At 42.0% G+C, this 18,218-nt stretch overlaps 1 protein-coding gene across 1 annotated transcript; it reads left to right on the top strand.

Moving 5' to 3' along the window:
* The first annotated feature begins 11,050 nt into the window (after positions 1–11,050).
* Positions 11,051–18,107, top strand: wbp1 (WW domain binding protein 1). Its single transcript, XM_065284039.2, has 4 exons — positions 11,051–11,263; positions 11,521–11,623; positions 12,787–12,954; positions 15,832–18,107. Exons 1-4 carry the CDS (start codon positions 11,201–11,203, stop codon positions 16,227–16,229), a joined length of 732 nt encoding a protein of 243 aa, XP_065140111.1. The 5' UTR covers positions 11,051–11,200; the 3' UTR covers positions 16,230–18,107.
* The last annotated feature ends 111 nt before the right edge of the window (positions 18,108–18,218 follow it).

Here is an 18,218-nt window from a genome sequence, read left to right on the forward strand (position 1 = left end):
AGGTGTATATGTCACAGGGTGACGATCATTGAAGGGCGGAACTAAAAGTTGGAGGGTTTTGTTCCGCCCGGAAGGTCACTAACGCCGGAACTTCCGATAAACCCTGCGGCGCGAAATCAGCGAATTCGTTGCAGGTGCGGCTGATTAACCGTAGCGGTTGGTGATTGGAGGAAACAACAGATCCGGGGAGTATAAAGAGATCATCCCCAAACGTAGTCAGGGTCGTTTTGTTGGAATCTTTGTTGGCGTGTGTTGGTGTTGCTGTTGTGCTTACATACTCTGCAGGCTGGGCTGGCGTGGCTGTGTGGGACGAAGGAAGCATACTGCTGGAATCTGAAACGAAACCGAGAGAGAGAAATCAACGTCAGAGTGAGTAATAAAGGATCCGAAGGAAACGAAAGCTACTGACATTACTGGAGTAAACATTGTGTTGTGTGTATACACGCCCACTCGTCTGCTGCTGTGGATACGAGCCCGTGTGTGGAGAAGAGGCTGACAACGGAGCATACTGTGTGGTGATTGTGAGTACAAACAAATACCTTTGGACATTGGTTGTTAACCCATTGTGTGACAGGGCGTTTAGTGAAAGCAGGACGGCCCTACTGCGGAGCAGTGTGGTGGGAGTGCCGGAAGAAAGCCAACTCTGTTGACTATAGCTCTCATGAATGTAGACTGCGTCATACAAACAACGCCATACTGAATTCCGGGGGGGGAGTAGAAGACGGGGTTTTTCAGTGCTCACTTATAGTGTGGTGTGGTGAGTCTATACTTTGTGAAACCTTTCACTTGAAGTGGTGCAGTGTCCCTTCTTTTTGCTGTGTGTGTGTATCGTCTGCTAGACCCCCGCCTCCATCCTCTGAACTGTGGAAAAACGGAAAGGCTGTCGGCGTCAGTCGTTGTATTCTCCTAAATTATGCTGTAGGTGGGCCTGAGTGAAAGCGCTGGTTGTGGCCGGATATCGACGGACTTCCTGTGGATTTGGGTTGTGTGACAGAGAGGTGGTGAAGCATTTGACCGCAAGAAACTGTGTGAGTAATTTGAAGGATACACAATTGCTTGTATGTTGTGATTCATAACCTGTGCTTTGCGGAGTGAAGCGGAGTTGATCTCATCTGTCCCGTAGCCTCTTCAAAAGGGTGCCCCTGTCTAGCGTTCGCTAGATGACGAAGCGGAAAGGAGAGGGCAGCACTCGGCTCGGTGTGACAGGGTGAGTTGTGTCCTCGCAGTAACAGCAGCCGTCGAGAGGTGTTGCTACTCGACGCCATCATCGTCCTCTTGCCTCGAGGCCGTCTGAGAGTTGGGGAACAACGGTCACTGTAAGTCCACCTTCTCCTTCTTCCACTCACCCAAACGAAATGCAGGCCTGTATTAATCGTTGACTACCCACATGTGAAAATCAGGGAATTAGAGAAAAGGAGATCATACCTACCATACTTACTGTATGTTGTGTTCGCTGGAGAGGTGAGAGAAACCCCCAGTTGTGTACTTAACCATTCTGTGTGTCCCAGCCAGCAGCCTGTGTGGAGAGAGAGAGAAAAGGAGATTATACCTGCCATACTTATTGTATGTTGTGTTCGCTGGAGAGGTGAGAGAAACCCCCAGTTGTGTACTTAACCATTCTGTGTGCCCCAGACAGCTGCCTGTGTGAAGGAAGAGAGAAGAGGAGCTTATACCTACCATACTTACTGTATGGTGTGTTCGCTGGAGAGGTGAGAGAAACCCCCAGTTGTGTACTTAACCATTCTGTGTATCTCAGCCAGGAGCCTGTGAAGAGGAAGAGAGGGAAGAGGAGGCCATACTTACCATCTTTGTTGTCTGTTGTGTTCGCTGGAGAGGTGAGAGAAACCCCCAGTTGTGTACTTAACCATTCTGTGTGCCCCAGCCAGAAGCCTGTGTGAAGAGAGAGAGAGAAGAGGAGCGTATACCTACCATACTTACTGTATATTGTGTTCGCTGGAGAGGTGAGAGAAACCCCCAGTTGTGTACTTAACCATTCTGTGTGTCCCAGCCAGCAGCCTGTGTGGAGAGAGAGAGAAAAGGAGATTATACCTGCCATACTTATTGTATGTTGTGTTCGCTGGAGAGGTGAGAGAAACCCCCAGTTGTGTACTTAACCATTCTGTGTGTCCCAGCCAGCAGCCAGTGTGGAGAGAGAGAGAAAAGGAGATTATACCCAGGGACGGATTGGCAATCTGTGCGTTCTGGAAAAGTCCAGAACGGCCGTTCAACGGAGGGCCGTCGCCCGGGCGATGGCAAAAAAGTCTAATAAATATGAACAGCCAACAGCAGAGGCACTAATACGATCACTTATATGCTGCTACGTGTAAAAAAACGAGGGAGAAGAGTCGGCCTACTAGTCGTGATTGGTCCACGGATTCCCGGAATTCGCGAGCGTCTATGTTTGCGAGCCTGAGCATCCACAGCCTGGTCATGATGAGGGACAGACCGAGTTAACTTCACATCAGCAAGAGCTAAGTGCCAGTAGTAGCAGGACACGTGACATTATAATATAATATACACGATATAAAAATAAATAAAACTCGCGTGAAAATTAACGTAATGCGCAACTAGTGTAAGAGAAAGACGTGATGTGAGTGTGTGCGCACGCGCGTGTGTGTGTGTGAGAGAGAGAGAGGCGCGGGCGCGATTGAACAGTGGAAACATAAAAACAATACATACTCTGTCATTTTGTTCATATGGGACATAATTCAAACGGCAAAGTGTTTGCTTAAATTTGTATACAGTCGCAATAAAACAAAACATTTTGCTTTTGTCAAACTGTAAACTCTTGTCAAACTGTAACCTACTGTACAACCAACTGTCATCTAACCAAAATCACACACATCAAAGCAAAAAATATTTATCCAACCCCGTTTAAAAACAGTCTGTGGGTGGACATTAATCGTATTGCATTGGTTTTCATTTCTTTCATTGACTTTATTGTATATGAGAGGTTGTAGTGAGCTCAGATTTTCTGCTACAATGAAGACTAAGGTATTGAATTAAACGGGTAAATATCAGGCATGCATTGCAACCACTCTAAACGTGCTAATAAGAAAGGGGGCTAAATAATTGACCAAATATTAGTTTAACAAAAAAATCCTAGCTTGCACTTTCTGTCTGTCTTCCATCAGAGTACAGTTTTTCCTTGTCTTTCATATGTGTTTAGTATTGTGGAATTGGCAAAGACCTGGTGGTTGTTTGTGAAAGCTGTACAGACAAAATTAATAGGCCTAGCTATTTTCATTATTTCACAGCCTTATTAAACATCAAAGTTTCATATGACATGGACAAAATATTAAATATCCTTGTCTAATAGTCTGACAGTATTGTGGCATAGTATCAGGACATCCTTGTGTCTGTTGTGCACGGCTAGGGGCGAATGGCCGGATGATGGGCCTATTTGGGAAAAAGTCCAGGGCTGTTTTTTAGCCCCAGTCCGTCCCTGTTATACCTGCCATACTTATTGTATGTTGTGTTCGCTGGAGAGGTGAGAGGAACCCCCAGTTGTGTACTTAACCATTCTGTGTGTCCCAGACAGCAGCCTGTGTGAAGGAAGAGAGAAGAGGAGCTTATACCTACCATACTTACCGATGGTGTGTTCGCTGGAGAGGTGAGAGAAACCCCCAGTTGTGTACTTAACCATTCTGTGTATCTCAGCCAGGAGCCTGTGAAGAGGAAGAGAGGGAAGAGGAGGCCATACTTACCATCTTTGTTGTCTGTTGTGTCCGCTGGAGAGGTGAGGGAAACCCCCAGTGGTGTGCATAACTCCTCTGTGTGTTCCACCAGCTACCTGCGAAGGGAGAGAGAGAGATACCAGTGATTAGGAGTACGTCCCAGACACCCTCACGTTGTTGTTCCAGCTTTCGTTACTGTGTTTTGTTCTGCCTCCAGGAGGAAGAGGAGGGCGCCACGGCTACACGAGCCAGGCGGAGAAGCCTGAGGCATACCCCTCCCTTTGTGCAACACGTGCAAGATCTGGGCCACGATCCACCTGGAGAACGGAAGTCGAGCATTAGTTTTAAACATCCCTTTCCCCTGCCCTTTTTAAAAAAGTCATTTTAATTAAATTAATAAAGGATTATTTTTATACTTATTCCCGCTTGTGTTGCTTGGTCATTGGGTTGGCTTTGGGGACCTCCTCGAGGTGGGAGTTAAACAGGGGTGTGGCCTAGTTACATTTGTGGCCACCCCCGGCTTGTGACATATAACTGTAATAAATAATTGTCTGTAATACTGTAATTGGATTAGTGGTGCTATTATATAATCGAGAGCCTTTTAAAAACAATATATACCTATTCAAAGACATTTGGCCAATTGGCATGAAATATAACATGTATCATATTAGTAAAAAACAAAACAAAAATCTAATCTGAAAGACACTCCTCCCATTAGTAATTATGATATTGAGCTATCACAATTTGTACATCAGTAACAATCCGTTCAGACATATAGATGGTTTTACATGACCTTCCGTAATACAGCAAACAGTCTGATAATGAATTGATATGTAAACATGTCATATGCTCAATGCTAAGTTCGCCGCAACATGTATGTAGCCCGTCATGTGTGTGGTTGTAATTTCAAAGTATGTGTTCTGTGCGTCGAGTGATCCTATGTGCATCTCGTGTCTTGTCAAAATAAGTGCCTGCTGCAGACGTGTATAAAGGGTTTATGATAAAAGAGACGCTCGCGTTTGCCAGAAACTCGCATAATCTCATGCGTAATCAAAGTTTACTGTTAAGGGAGTGTCTTTTGAGTATATTTGATTTCGCGTCCCTCGGATAATCAGTCACGAGCCGCCACTGCAAATTAGTACATTTAAAGGTATATTGCTTACAAATGTATACATACAGTATCTGTACCTCAGTGGTCTCTTTAGGACCTTTTTCAAAGGGTACACCCAGTTTTTTAAGTTGTTTTTTTGGCCATTTTGCCTTTTTTTGACATTGTGTAAGGAGAGGATAGGAAAGTACAGGTAGGAGAGAGAGGTATGGGATCCGCAAATGACCTCGAGCCGGGAATCAAACTCGGGTCGCCGAAAGAGCAAAAGCACCACACGTCAAAGCGCTGCCCACTACACCATTTGCTCCGACCAAACCGTGGTTTTTACAGTAAAAAACTGGCAGCTGTGGTTGCCAGAAACACACCTTAAGAAACACAAGAGCCATGTAAAGAACTTTGCAGTTAAAAACTGTAAAACATATGGTGGCATTTACACCAATAAACCCCCCTAATGTATTTAACTGGTATAAAAATACAAGAGGAAACATACTTTTTAAATGAAATATTATCAAATTTCACGTAGGGAATTGTAGAAATGTCCTTTTACTGTTTATCACCATAAAGTTTACTGTGACTTGTATTTTTAACTTACAGAAACTATAATTTTAACAATATTTTACCGTAATTATGTATAATCCATTTGAGATATATCCATAATTGAGATTTTCAACATAAAATAACAACCATATATCAAGGTTTTTTGGAGTTTTAACATTTTTACATTTATTAAAATTATGAAATTTTTTTGTATCATTAAGGGACGTTTCCTGGACAGAGATTAGACTAGTCCTAGACTAAAATAAATGTAAGAGCTGTTCTTGCACTGACATATCTTAAAGCTCCCGTTCTTTCTGTGATTTTGGAGCTTTGATTGTGTTTTTGGTTTGCAATATAACATGTATTCATGTTTCACGTGTAAAAAACGCGGTATTTTTCACACAATGTACTTATCTGTATAGCGCTGTTTTCACTGTCCTCAAAACAGGCTGATGTCTTCCTAGTTCTTTATTCAGAAATATGTAATGAGTTCTGATTGTGTAGTTTGTTTAGTGTGTTGTGATTCGATAGCAGCTTAGGGCGCACTCACATTATCTAAACCAAACCAAACCATGCCCCAGCGCGATTGTCACCCCTCCCTACTCCCCCAGATGCACGCACTCACACTGTACTTCTTATCGATCCGAGTCCGGGCGCGCTTTCGTCGCGATTGCGCTCACACCACAGCCTTCCGTGCCTGAGCCCAAGTGAACCGCGCTCCGGCCCACCTCTGCAACCCGGCCGCGGCGCGATTGCCCGGGCACGGAACAGAGCGATCACACTAGTCAAACAAACCAGGCTTTGGGGGTCAAACGCGCCCGAGCGCGGTTTGGTTTGGATAGTGTAAGTGCGCCCTTAGCTTAGCAGAGCCGTTTGAGCCAAAGCTGGTGACTGATGTATTCATGAGGGCGGAGTTAAGTCAACGAACCGTTTTACTGACATCATTAAAGCAGGAAATAGAGGGCTGTAGTGCAAACCGGCCGTTCGCTGTAGGCTTTGAAAGAGGAATTCTATTAAAGAAAATATAACGCCTGGCAGTGAACTTTGATCTTTATCATTTTACAGGTATTATTAATTTGCTCTTACAGCAACATTACACACTAAATAGGGTTTAAAAAATGGGATCAGGAAGAATGTGACCTTTAAAATACATCAGTTCCCTTTGTTTTGCATCAAAATGCACAAAAGTATGTTTTTTTAAAACTAGTTATATTTCCTAATTAAACTAAGGCCTAGTTCTGGTTTAAGATAATCCCTGTCCGGGAAACCGCCCTTTAATCTGCAAGTTTAATTAAAATTTTTAAGTAAAAAACATTTTATTCTGCTGTGTATATATTGTTCTGTCATACCTGGTTATATGCAACATCACCTTTTCATTCATTGAAACTTTTGAGTGTCTACAGATCAAAGTCTATCTCAAAGTTGTCCTAAGACAAGAACGGGTTTTTGGGTATTGGATTTAAGACCACTTTTATGAAAGGTTTTGGTCCACTTTAAATGTTGACTATATAAATATATAAAAAGCATTATTAAGGCATACTTTTCATGAAATGGAACAGCTTAATAATGACAAATGGAAATTGAATGAATTGTCTTCTGTAAAAGTGAAATGAATTTATGTGTATTGGGATAAAGCTCTGCTTTATAAAACTGAGTTGAAAATGTCTAAGACTCACTAAGCTCTCCGTGAAATGCTCTAGAAACAATCCTGTATCACACCCACAAATCTACTTCATCTCGGTCACTATCTCCACACCTTCAAACAGAACGATGGCCCCCTACCAGGCCCTACGGATCCTCCCGAGAGCCCTGATTCTGACCCATGCTGAGGTGTTAACTTATTTTTGTGTCTGTCCTCCCCTGCGAGTGTTTATGATCCGTCCTCTGATTGCTCCTCTTCACTCTGCGGGGCTGTAAAGACTCTTGGAAAGGCGACACATCAGCACGTGTGTTTGCTTTTATCATAACAGCATGCTGCCGTGTAATCAGTGGATGATGTTAGAGACTCTCGGTGGGGCTGTTATGACACTAAAAATGCCAAAAAAGCCCACCAGTGTGAGGGATTATGGCCATAATGGTTTTGTTCCTAACAGTAAAATCTAAATGTATATTACAGGACTTTAGTAACACCATTCTTATCTATGTGGTGAGCAAAATGTGTAAATTAACAAGATAGATAACAAACCCTTGTCTGTTGTTTGCTTTACTTATGTAGAGCTTTCTCCAGATTTTAGAGGCATAAAATCGTAAACAACATGAATGATGTATTTGTTATATAGTGAGCGCTGCAGGTGTTTCTTTGAGGAATTAATTTGCTTCAAATTGTTTGTTAGAACTGATGTGACGCGTGACATATTTATAGGCACAGATCTGTTCAATTCTAGGGGAGAAAGCGTGTGATATATCTTTTATGTTAATGGAAGAAACATTACCTTGCTGATCTTTCTTCTGAAGCAGGTTGACAAAAGACATCTGAGTCTGACCCGGAGCAGTGGTGTCAGTCATTCACACCTAGGAACCAATAGGTATAAGTGACTGAGGTAACCTTTTAGTCCCTTCCTGATGATGACTTTCAGGTTACAAGTGCGACTCTCTAACCACTCTAGGACACAACTGCCCATGAGTGAAAAAAAAGATTCAGGACACCGTACTTACATCGTCAATACTGCAAAAAGATTTTACAACCTTTTAAAGTTCTTTGCTGAAAGAAGACAAAAACTGTTACCCAGGCCGAGTGCGCGTGCACTGAGGACACTTCAGTAGTGAGAGGACAGTGCCACCTGCTGGACATTTTGTGCCCACTCTCTATTCCGGGACCCACCAACATATTTTAAAATGGAAAATGAGGAAAACACACATTTATCCTTTATGTATAATTGATTAGATTTTATTTATCTTGTCATTTTATTAAGGAAATGTAAGTTTCATTGAAATATAAAAAAACATATCAAAATCATTGTCACTGTCGGCGCTGGTCAGTTAAAGGAGTAGTCCACTTTATAGATTGGGCCCATTGACTTACCATAGTATATTTTTGTCCTACTATGAAAAGTCAATGGACCCCATCTTTAAAGTGGACTACTCCTTTAAGGAAGCGTATTGTAGCGTAAGATCATTAATTGGCCTAAACTGTGTGTGTGTGCGTGTGTGTGTGTGCGTGTCCGTGTGTGTGCGTGTGTGTGTGCGTGTGTGTGTGTGTGTGCGTGCGTGCGTGTGTGTGTGTGTCATTCACCACAACAGGAAAGCAACTTTTCATGACCCACCTTATCCAACTGTGCAACCCTCAGTTTAAAAACCCCTGCTCTGAGGTCCCATCTCATATTAAAATATCTTGACTTGTTTAAAATGGCACTTGACATTTAATCATGATCTGTACACTGCTCGTGCAGAGTGTCTATTATTTAAAAGGGTTTTCATGGCAAGACATCAGCAAAGATCTGACGCTGGAAACATTTCTGCATGCTAAGATGAAACTTTATATTAGTAGCTCACCCCACATTTAAGCTATTGTATATACACACATATAAGTGCTTATGTATAAATGCTATATTCAGTCAAATGTTTATGGCACTGCTGGGCTTGGCTTTATATTTGCTCCTTCATCTTCCATTCGCTGACCTGTTGTGTCCACTCAGCGACTCTGTCTTCACACTCACTGAACACCGACTCTTGATTCACCTCTCTTGAGCTTCAGTTGAGTGTTCAGATATCCACCAGCCTGCAAGTCAAGGCTAGCCACAGTGTTTTCATCATTTCAAAACATTCAAATCATGTTTCTATGAAGTGTGCTATATAAATGCAAATTGTATTGGAGGAGGTCTTGGAAAGAGAGTCGTATGTAAATGTCCTTTAAGAGCAGAGCGCTGGGCCCGGGGACGATGGAGAACACCAGCAACTCCAGCGGTGCGTCATAGTGAACAAGGTGAGAACTCTGAAAATTGCATATCGTGGGCTTGTGGTATTTGATTCATTGTAAATGCATGAAAGGTGCACGAGTGCAAAACAGAGGCAGATGTGATTGTAGCAATGGCCGATTGTTTTGTGGTCAGGAGATTTGTGATTGTCTGCGATTAGTTTTAAAATTAAATACAGAAAAGTGTATCAGAGTGTGCTTGAAAGTCCTTTGATGTGAGAAATACTGGATGACTTATAAAAGCTCAGTTTAAGGTGAATTCACTTCTGCCTTTCATTTTTGGTCTAGATTTATGACAGAGACATTTGTGATTTCCTTTTGCTATCTGAACTCTTTTTTTATAGTCTACCACTAGCAAAGAGGTCCAAAATAGTGTTTCATTTAGAAAGAAATGCTCTGCATGTTCTGTCATGTGACTATTGCAGATGCAGGCATTGCTTAGACTTCTAAATGATGAGTTACTAGAACAACAACAACGTTTTGACAATCTATTGCCCATGTGTGACTTTGTGATGTTGTACTGCAAGCAACTGTCTAACTATGGGACTATAGCTGGTTTACCTTAGTTGTTATTATGTGACATGGGTGATCATGAAACTTTATTTCCTTAAGTCATCCAATAAATGTCATTTGTGAGTCTTGTCGGACTGATTTCAATCAGCAGTGGAATAAAAGAATAAGAAATGTAAAAAGATGGGAATGGCAGCCTGTTCATACAGTTTTCAACACAGAATAAGCACTACAGAGGATAAATGGACACTTTTTGTAAATAAGAAATAAACATGTAGCTCAAACTGTATTAACATTACATCTATACTATCTGTCCAATCACTGCGCTTATACAGACGGTGACTGCTGTATACATTATATTGAGTTCTTAAGGGTTATTATTTAAACAAGCAAAGGCTTTACTTCTCAACAACATCCTCCTCATCATTACATCAAAGCATATGACATCATCATCATCGCTCCTCTGCATTATACAGTGTACTGTAGTGTGTAGTGTAGTGTACTATAGTGTCATGTGTAGTGTACTGTAGTGTCATGTGTAGTGTAGTGTAGTGTAGTGTAGTGTAGTGTAGTGTAGTGTAGTGTCATGTAGTGTAGTAAAGTGTAGTGTACTGTGTAGTATAGTGTAGTGTACTGTAGTGTCATGTAGTGTAGTAAAGTGTAGTGTACTGTGTAGTGTAGTGTAGTGTAGTATAGTGTAGTGTACTGTGTTGTGCAGTGTACTGTAGTGTAGTGTTCTGTGTAGTGTAGTGTACTGTAGTGTAGTAAAGTGTAGTGTACTGTGTAGTGTAGTGTAGTGTAGTGTAGTATAGTGTAGTGTACTGTGTAGTGTAGTGTACTGTAGTGTAGTAAAGTGTAGTGTACTGTGTAGTGTAGTGTAGTGTAGTATAGTGTAGTATACTGTGTAGTGTAGTGAACTGTGTAGTGTAGTGTAGTGGAGTGCAGTGTAGTATAATGTTGTGAACCATACAGTGTGCTCACTATATAAACTGCCATATGCTTTAGGCTTTATTATTATTATGCTAACTGTCAGCAAAGTCATGAGCAATACATCAACGTCTCGCTCAGTTGTTAAAGCAATCAAGACGTTTATTTTATTTAACAATGCAAAATAAAATACGAGCAGTCTTCATTATTTGGAAAAATAATTCTCGAGTATTTCTGCGGTCATGTCTGGTTAAGCTCGTGTTTTTATTTCAAAGCTCATGCTAAATATTCATTTTCAAACATTATAAACATTAATTCTGTTTGTAAGAAAGCACTAAAGAACAGCGCGCTCGTGTCAGATCGGTGTTTGTGTCGCGCGGGCGACCTGTGACGCAACTGCTCGTAAGATCACGTGAAAACACACTGGCGAGCGCAAACATGTCGCTGGTGTATATCGCGGGCGTTCATCGCGTCTGTTGAACTCAATCCTTAAAACTGTCGTCAGATTAGAAAGAAACGATTAGAGAGATGCAGCGACGGATTCTGAGCTCGCTCGCGGTGCTGCTGTGCGCGGGGACGCGCTTGGTTCAGGTGAGGTTGTAACTCGAGCTCGGGGATTCGCGCGGCCTCGATGAGCTACTTACAAAACAATAAAACAACAGACGCTTCTCCCGATTAAAAACTTTATTAAATGACATGTAGAGTTACAGAAGCTTGCGAAGAGATTTGAGTTTGTAATATTTGACTTTAATGTGAAATATTTGCTGTATTATTCACATTTCGCGGTGTGTTGTAAATGAACGGTACAATGTTTCATTGATGTGTTTGTTATGTTTGTGTTTTAACAGGGTAAAGATTATTGTTTTGGTGTGAATAATGAGCAGTACAGATGTGAGATGGGTTACTGTTGTGGAGAAACTGAATGCTGCACTTATTATTACGAGCTCTGGTGTAAGTGTCCGGCGTCCACATTTACAAGCGCACTTACGTGTTGTTATATGTACGTCATATGTTAAATGTGTATATTTGCATATTTGTGTAATCTAAAGACACTTTTGGCCATGCCAATAAAGCTATTTGAATTTTGAATCTGATCTCACGCAGTTAAAAGCAGATTTTGGTAGACTTTTGATGTTTGTGCACTGAAGCATTACATTCATTTTACACATTCATTCATTCATTCATTCAGCAGATGCTTTTATTCAGAGAGACTTACAATATCCATTCAATATTTAGCTTTGCCAAAATATCTAGATCAGGGGTGGGCATTCTTGGTCCTGGACGGTCACTGTCCTGCCGAGTTTTGTTCCAACCCTAATTAAACACATCTGCATTTCATTACCAAGTAATCCTGTAGACTTCGATTAGCTTCATAAGATGGGTTGGGTTAGGGTTGGAGCAGCTAACCCTCTCTGGGATCAGAGTTAACTAGACCTACCATAGATACTGATCTTTTCATAGACCACTGTCATGGTTCTGCTATTGAAGCTGGTGTCAGTGAAGATGCTGAGGTGATGCTCTTATTTTAAAACACACAAAGATCAACAACTCCCAACCCAAATGTTTTGGGAACATTTTCCAATTCTCTGCAATGGGTTTAAAACACAGAGCACCCAGCCCTTAGCATTGAATAAACACTCAGAGCAGCTGCTGGTGGTTTTAAAAAACATGACACTCCTATTGCACACAATTGAAAAAAAGTGGCCTCAGGAGAAAACACTTTGGTGAACTTGCTGCCTAACCATTGGCCGAGACCAGAGATCTAATGAATGGCAGGTTTTGATAAACTTCTGTGAAAGTTCAGCATTTTCTATTGACATTAATTCAGATAACCTCTTGTCTCTGTATCACATTGAACATTGTAGACGGGTAATGTTGCTCAGGTTGTAAGAAAACCTCAGTGTTTCTGAATTCCAGTACCCCCCCCCCCCCATTTTAAATCTATTGATAAATCAAAAACATTCTGGGTTGCGGGACACGAGGATTGAAGTTAGGAAATACTGCTGTACCTGAAATGTTTTGCATTGTTAACCGTTTAAGTGACGCTGCGTCCATTATTCAACACGTGATCCAACGGTCTGATGTGTTAAATTGAGATGTGTTTGTGTCTGCAGGGTTCTGGTTGGTGTGGACCCTCATCATCATGTTGAGCTGTTGTTGTGCGTACAGACATCGACGTGTGAAGATGCGCTTACAGCAGGAGCAGAGACAGAGAGAGATCAGCCTCATGGCGTACCAGGGTGCCTCCAGCTCTTTCGTTTCTCCACCTCCTCTTAATCTTCGTAAGTGCTCCCGTCTTTCACCTTCTGCTGATGATCCCTTTCCTTTGTGTCTCTGACGTGAATCATGAACTAATGTTTCCAGTGTCATGTGTTCGATTGAGCACGGCTCCAAATTAAGCTATAAATAATACCGGCCTACTGATAAGTGTGAGTGTTTTCTGTGTTGTCGAACACATGCCTGGAGACATGATCTCTTTGAAATGACCCCAAGTCACTTTAAATCAGGCTCCTTTACTTGTTCTCATTTGCTTGGTTTAATAAATCAAAATCACCATCAGCTGCTTTCAGATGGAGCAGCATTTACTACACAGATCTGTAGTTCACTGACAAGCGGGGAAATTTCGCAGGCGATTCATCTGCGATTATGAATGTGACATTTCCCCGCTCCATTTTAAAGCAGCTGATGATGGCGATTTATTACTAATCAAGGAACTGGCTTACTGACGAGATGCGCGTGACAATCATGTGAGATTTATAGTGCAGCCCTAATTCATACACAAATATACAGAGAAAAGTTTTCAGCTTCGGTTTTCAGCCAAGTCAATCCTACATTTTCTTTCGGTGCATCACTAATCTCTGTCGAGTAGGGATGGGCACGGGTACTCGAATGTGAGATTGATTATTGATAACGAAGCATTGATTGTTTGGGTTTAGTTATAGTGTGCTTAGTTATATTGCTATTTTGAGGTCTGACTGGTTAACATTACAAGCGCGTGTGGTTCATGGTAAAGACCAGGGGCCTCATTTATTAAAAAAACGTCTTGAATTTCACCTAATTCTCAAAAGCGTGTGTGTGATTCATAGAATAAATGTACGCACAGAAAACGTGTGTACGCCTTACTTTCAGATGTGAAATCTAAACATTTTAAATGATCTTTCAATGGCTTAAAGTTCCAAAAACCTGCAGCATTCAGACAAGAAAAGTGCGTACACAGACCCTGACTTGAGCCTATGCCCTTTTCCACGTCAAACAGTCCACGACTGTTTATAAATATGAATGTTGCTGTGGATGTTTGCGTATGCAGACACTATGATCAAATCTGTGCGTACCCAGCGCTGTGTTTATGTGGCCCTGCACAGTCTGATCCGTGTTTGACATCACAATACTGCCAGAGTGTTTAAGAAGCGCGTCCTGAGAAGTTTGTCCCCAAAGCGCTCTCGCCCCATCCTGACTTCTCTGCACAATGCTGCATATAATATTAAGTGTTTATTTCTGCAAGTGATGACATCATTATTAACATCAAGATCATTTACAGGTGTTTGGGGTTTTTTTTTGAGTGGAAGTGTAATGACTGATAAGAACAACAATAACCATTGTCACTAGTTAAAATGTAAGATTTCCAGATATTTATGTTGCCAGAGTTCGATAGCTCAGTTGGTGCGGTTCGTTTGGGCAGGTGGGAATGCAGCTTTTAAATTCTGGTGCGCACCAAAAACAGACCAAACAAGCGGGGCCGAGACTGCCCTTAAAGAGGTGGTCTCCGTACCCTTTCAAATGAACTCTGGGGCTGTTCGCTTGTGGTGAGACCACAATCCGAGATTGAAAAAGTACTGCACATTTTTGGACTAAACCAGCTGCCGTAGTCAGCTGCGCTGTGCATTATGGGATGAGGAAGTGTTTGTTGACAGTAGCTGTTTTTCAATGTCAAGGAAGGATCCTCGGACGCCAGAATTTTGAGGATGCTAGGTAATGATCCAATGACATGCACTTGCTAGCGTGTTCCATTTACGTGTTCTCCGAATGCTAAAGAGGAGCCTCGTCTAGCCTCTGAAGGAAGTGACTTGTAAGGACTAGTCCTGCTAAGGAAGTATCCTTGACATTGAGAAACGGCCAGCTTCTATTAACAATATTAGCACAATAACAGGTCGCAGACATACCTGGAGTGCGGGCGGAGCCTCAGAAATTTGGTGGCTTCCCCATTTGCAGTGCATTAAAACATTGTTTTCAAGCCGCATCCGTGATTCATTCTGGAAATGAAGAGTTTGTCTAGAGTGCTGTATACAAACTATAACAACCACAGACATAATTACAGCGCACAGTCATCTGTCCATGGTGTCTGCTCTTTTCTTCCTTTTTGTTTACTTCCGGTATTCTTTTGGAATTTCCCGAACATTGATTCTGAACCAATCGAGAAGCAGTTTAGGAAATATTTCATCACATCACTGAATTTTGGTTTGTTTCAACTGGTGCGGTGTGAAAGGAACAAAAACTGCTAAAAAAGCTACAATGTATAATTTTTTGCTTTTAATCTGGAGCAAATGAACTGAATTACAGATGCCCCTAACCTCCTAAGACCTGGTGTGTCCACATACGTGGATATCAATTTTTTTTTGTTTGCAACATAATACTAAATTCTGTGTAACATGAACCTGTTACACTGGTTCATGTTCAAAGAAAAATATTTGGTTATTATATTTATTGGTTCCTCCTAACCAAATAGCTGGAAGAAATTTGAAAAGAGACAAACCAAAGCTCGGTTCTTAGGAGGTTAAAGCTTTTATTTTAAGGGGGAGCTTTGGTTGCGTTGCTACTCCGTCCTACAGCCCCTCGTCCACTGTGATTGGACGGCTCAATGTGGAGTAAAAAAGTGGCATTTGCCGAGCTTGTTGAAACTTTTTCAGCTCTCAGCGAATAGTAAAAGACTCACTAGTTGCCAACGTTTTTTGAAAACATGGTGCTCCTATAGCAAGAAATTGAAAAAAAAAAAATGTGAACACATGGCCTAAAAGTCAAAGATGTTTAATCCAGAGATGTTTACCAATGCTAGCAGTTGTGTCTCATTATATAAATGCAGCAGCACCTGCCCAGTTTTTCTTATTAACACTCATTTAGGGGTTTGGCGTTTGCTGACTGATGTCTCTCTGAATAACTTTAAGGGTTCTGGAACGATTGCAAGCTGCCTGACTACGAAGAGGTCGTCGGTCATCCCCCAACGCCCCCTCCACCTTATTCGGAGGGGCCCCCAGTTGTCCAGCCCCCTAGCAGCCAATCGGAGGCCGCCGTTGTCTTAGAACCCTCTGAGCCGGCGGAGTCTGAGAGACCGGAATGCGACGAGTCTGATCAGGACGAGCCGAACACCCGGCGTAGGCACGTCACGGGCGATTCTGGCATCGAGGTGTGCGTATGCCAGCTGGACGCGGACGAGGGTTCGGGGCCAGAGGAAGAGGGCCGGCTGTGCCGGGGGACGGCCGGCGGGTGCTGCTCCGAACCTCAGGCCGACGGCAACAAGGGTGTGACGCCTGAACCCACCATCGCCGCCGAGCGACTCGTCTGATGATGACGAGGAATTTTCAGCTCGCATCTCGTGACAGAGAAATGTCTTTGATTTGATAGCGATCATGATAACAGCTTTAAGTCTGTTTATTTCTGTCTTTCTCCTTGGCTTGACTCTCATACACACAGAAGGTTCTGGACAGCAGACGGTTGTTTGTTTTGCACACAGCTGCACCATGACATCAATCCCAGAGTGACTGCCGCACGTCCCAGAACAACAAAACACAAACACACTTCAGCAGCGTGATGCAAAGATCCTCTCAACGGTGTCAGGTAATCGTGTACATGTAATCTACTGACATGTTTGTGTATCGTCTGGTGATGTAAGATCAGCACTGATAGAGCAGATAAACATCTTCATCTTTCTGTAGCCATGACGGTTAAGTTTTACACCACCCTGACGTGAGCTTGTGTGTGTAAGCCGGATGTGATGTTTGTTAGAGACCTGAATGTGTCATTAATCTTCTTCTAGTGTGAATGAAATACTTAAAACCTGCGGCTGACTGCAGATCCCTCAACATGGACACGGTTGTGTGTTTTCCAGACACGATATTACGACTGGTTCATCAGGGTATCTGATGACTATGACCTGGTTTCACAGACAAGACTTAAATTCAGATGTTTAAGTATCTTTTATGAACATGCCTTAGTTAAGACGTTACTGGTGTGTGTCTTCAGTCAAATCAATGGCGCTGGCTTATTTTAAGATCTGTCAGTGAAAGTTATTTTCAGTTGAGACACCTCAAACGTGTGTTTTAGTCTTGGACTAGCCTTAAGCCTTGTCTTTGAAACCGGGGGTAAAAGTACAAATATGTGTCCTCTGTATATTTAGAGTTTATGCAGAGACCGTCTGGAGGTGTAGGCGCGCTGTATCAGTTCATAGTTTAACGACTTTATTTCATTTTTAATCTTTAAATGAGGGACTGACTTCAGATAGCAGATCAATGTGGATTAAGGGCTAGAATCAATATATATATAACATTGAGAAACATTTAATGCGGTTTTTGTCTTCGTGATGTGTTGTCATGATGTTATTCGGTTGGTTTGAGGGGTTCGTCTTCATGCTGTGATCTCACAAAGCCTCATTTGTTTCTGTTGCACTGATTGCACCCAGCGCATGCGCAGACATCGTGTGGAGCTTTGACGCTTTTCTCCTTGTGTTTCTCTCCAATCCACATCATCTTCAAAGTTTACAAATTCTGTGCCTTTCTCTGTGAAAACCAGACTTAACTAGATTAACCAACTAGGCTATGCAAAAAAATAAATAACCAGCAGCATGTGCTGTGGTCTGTACGAGCAATACAGTTTTCACATCTCGATTCCTTTTCGTTTCATTCAAGAGCTAAAAGCTGAAACGTCTACCGCCGCTATCTACGCTTGTGCACGTGCATCATGACGTTTTGTCTCTGTTTGTAAGCGCCTCATCAGCGCTTGTCGTTTGTCCAGGTGTTTTTAATCGGATTGTAACTCGTTTAAATCTGAATAACCGATGATTTTTATACTCATTGCACATAACGTTGGGTTTCAGTAATGGCACTATGATGTCTGTCATGTTACGCTGGTGCTCTGAAATCTGAAGCCTTTGACATTGAGCAACACAGAGAGAAGTGCTCGGCTAAAACCTGTAACTTGTGTTTGATTAAACGTTTGACAGTAGATTTATTTCATTGATAGCGATGATGTGCTTGATTTCTTATGGGGTGATTTTTGTTTTTGCCAAAATAAGACCTGTGTCGCTTGAATGAAGGGAGACGATGTTTCATTTCTATCATCAGGAGTTTATGACTCCTGTCGATGTGTTTCTACTGTCTGCTGTGGTTATGATATAGTCATTTGTATTTTATTTTTGTAATAAAAATAAACTTGCTTTTGCACTCCACCTGGCTATCTGAATTGATTTTACACCATATGATCACCACAGTCAGTATGAGGTTAAACTAACATTAGGCAACATGTTTAGTGGATGAAAACATCATTTCGACACCAACAA

The sequence above is a fragment of the Paramisgurnus dabryanus genome, chromosome 5 (assembly GCF_030506205.2).
Source record: "Paramisgurnus dabryanus chromosome 5, PD_genome_1.1, whole genome shotgun sequence".
Classification (NCBI taxonomy): Eukaryota; Metazoa; Chordata; class Actinopteri; order Cypriniformes; family Cobitidae; genus Paramisgurnus; species Paramisgurnus dabryanus.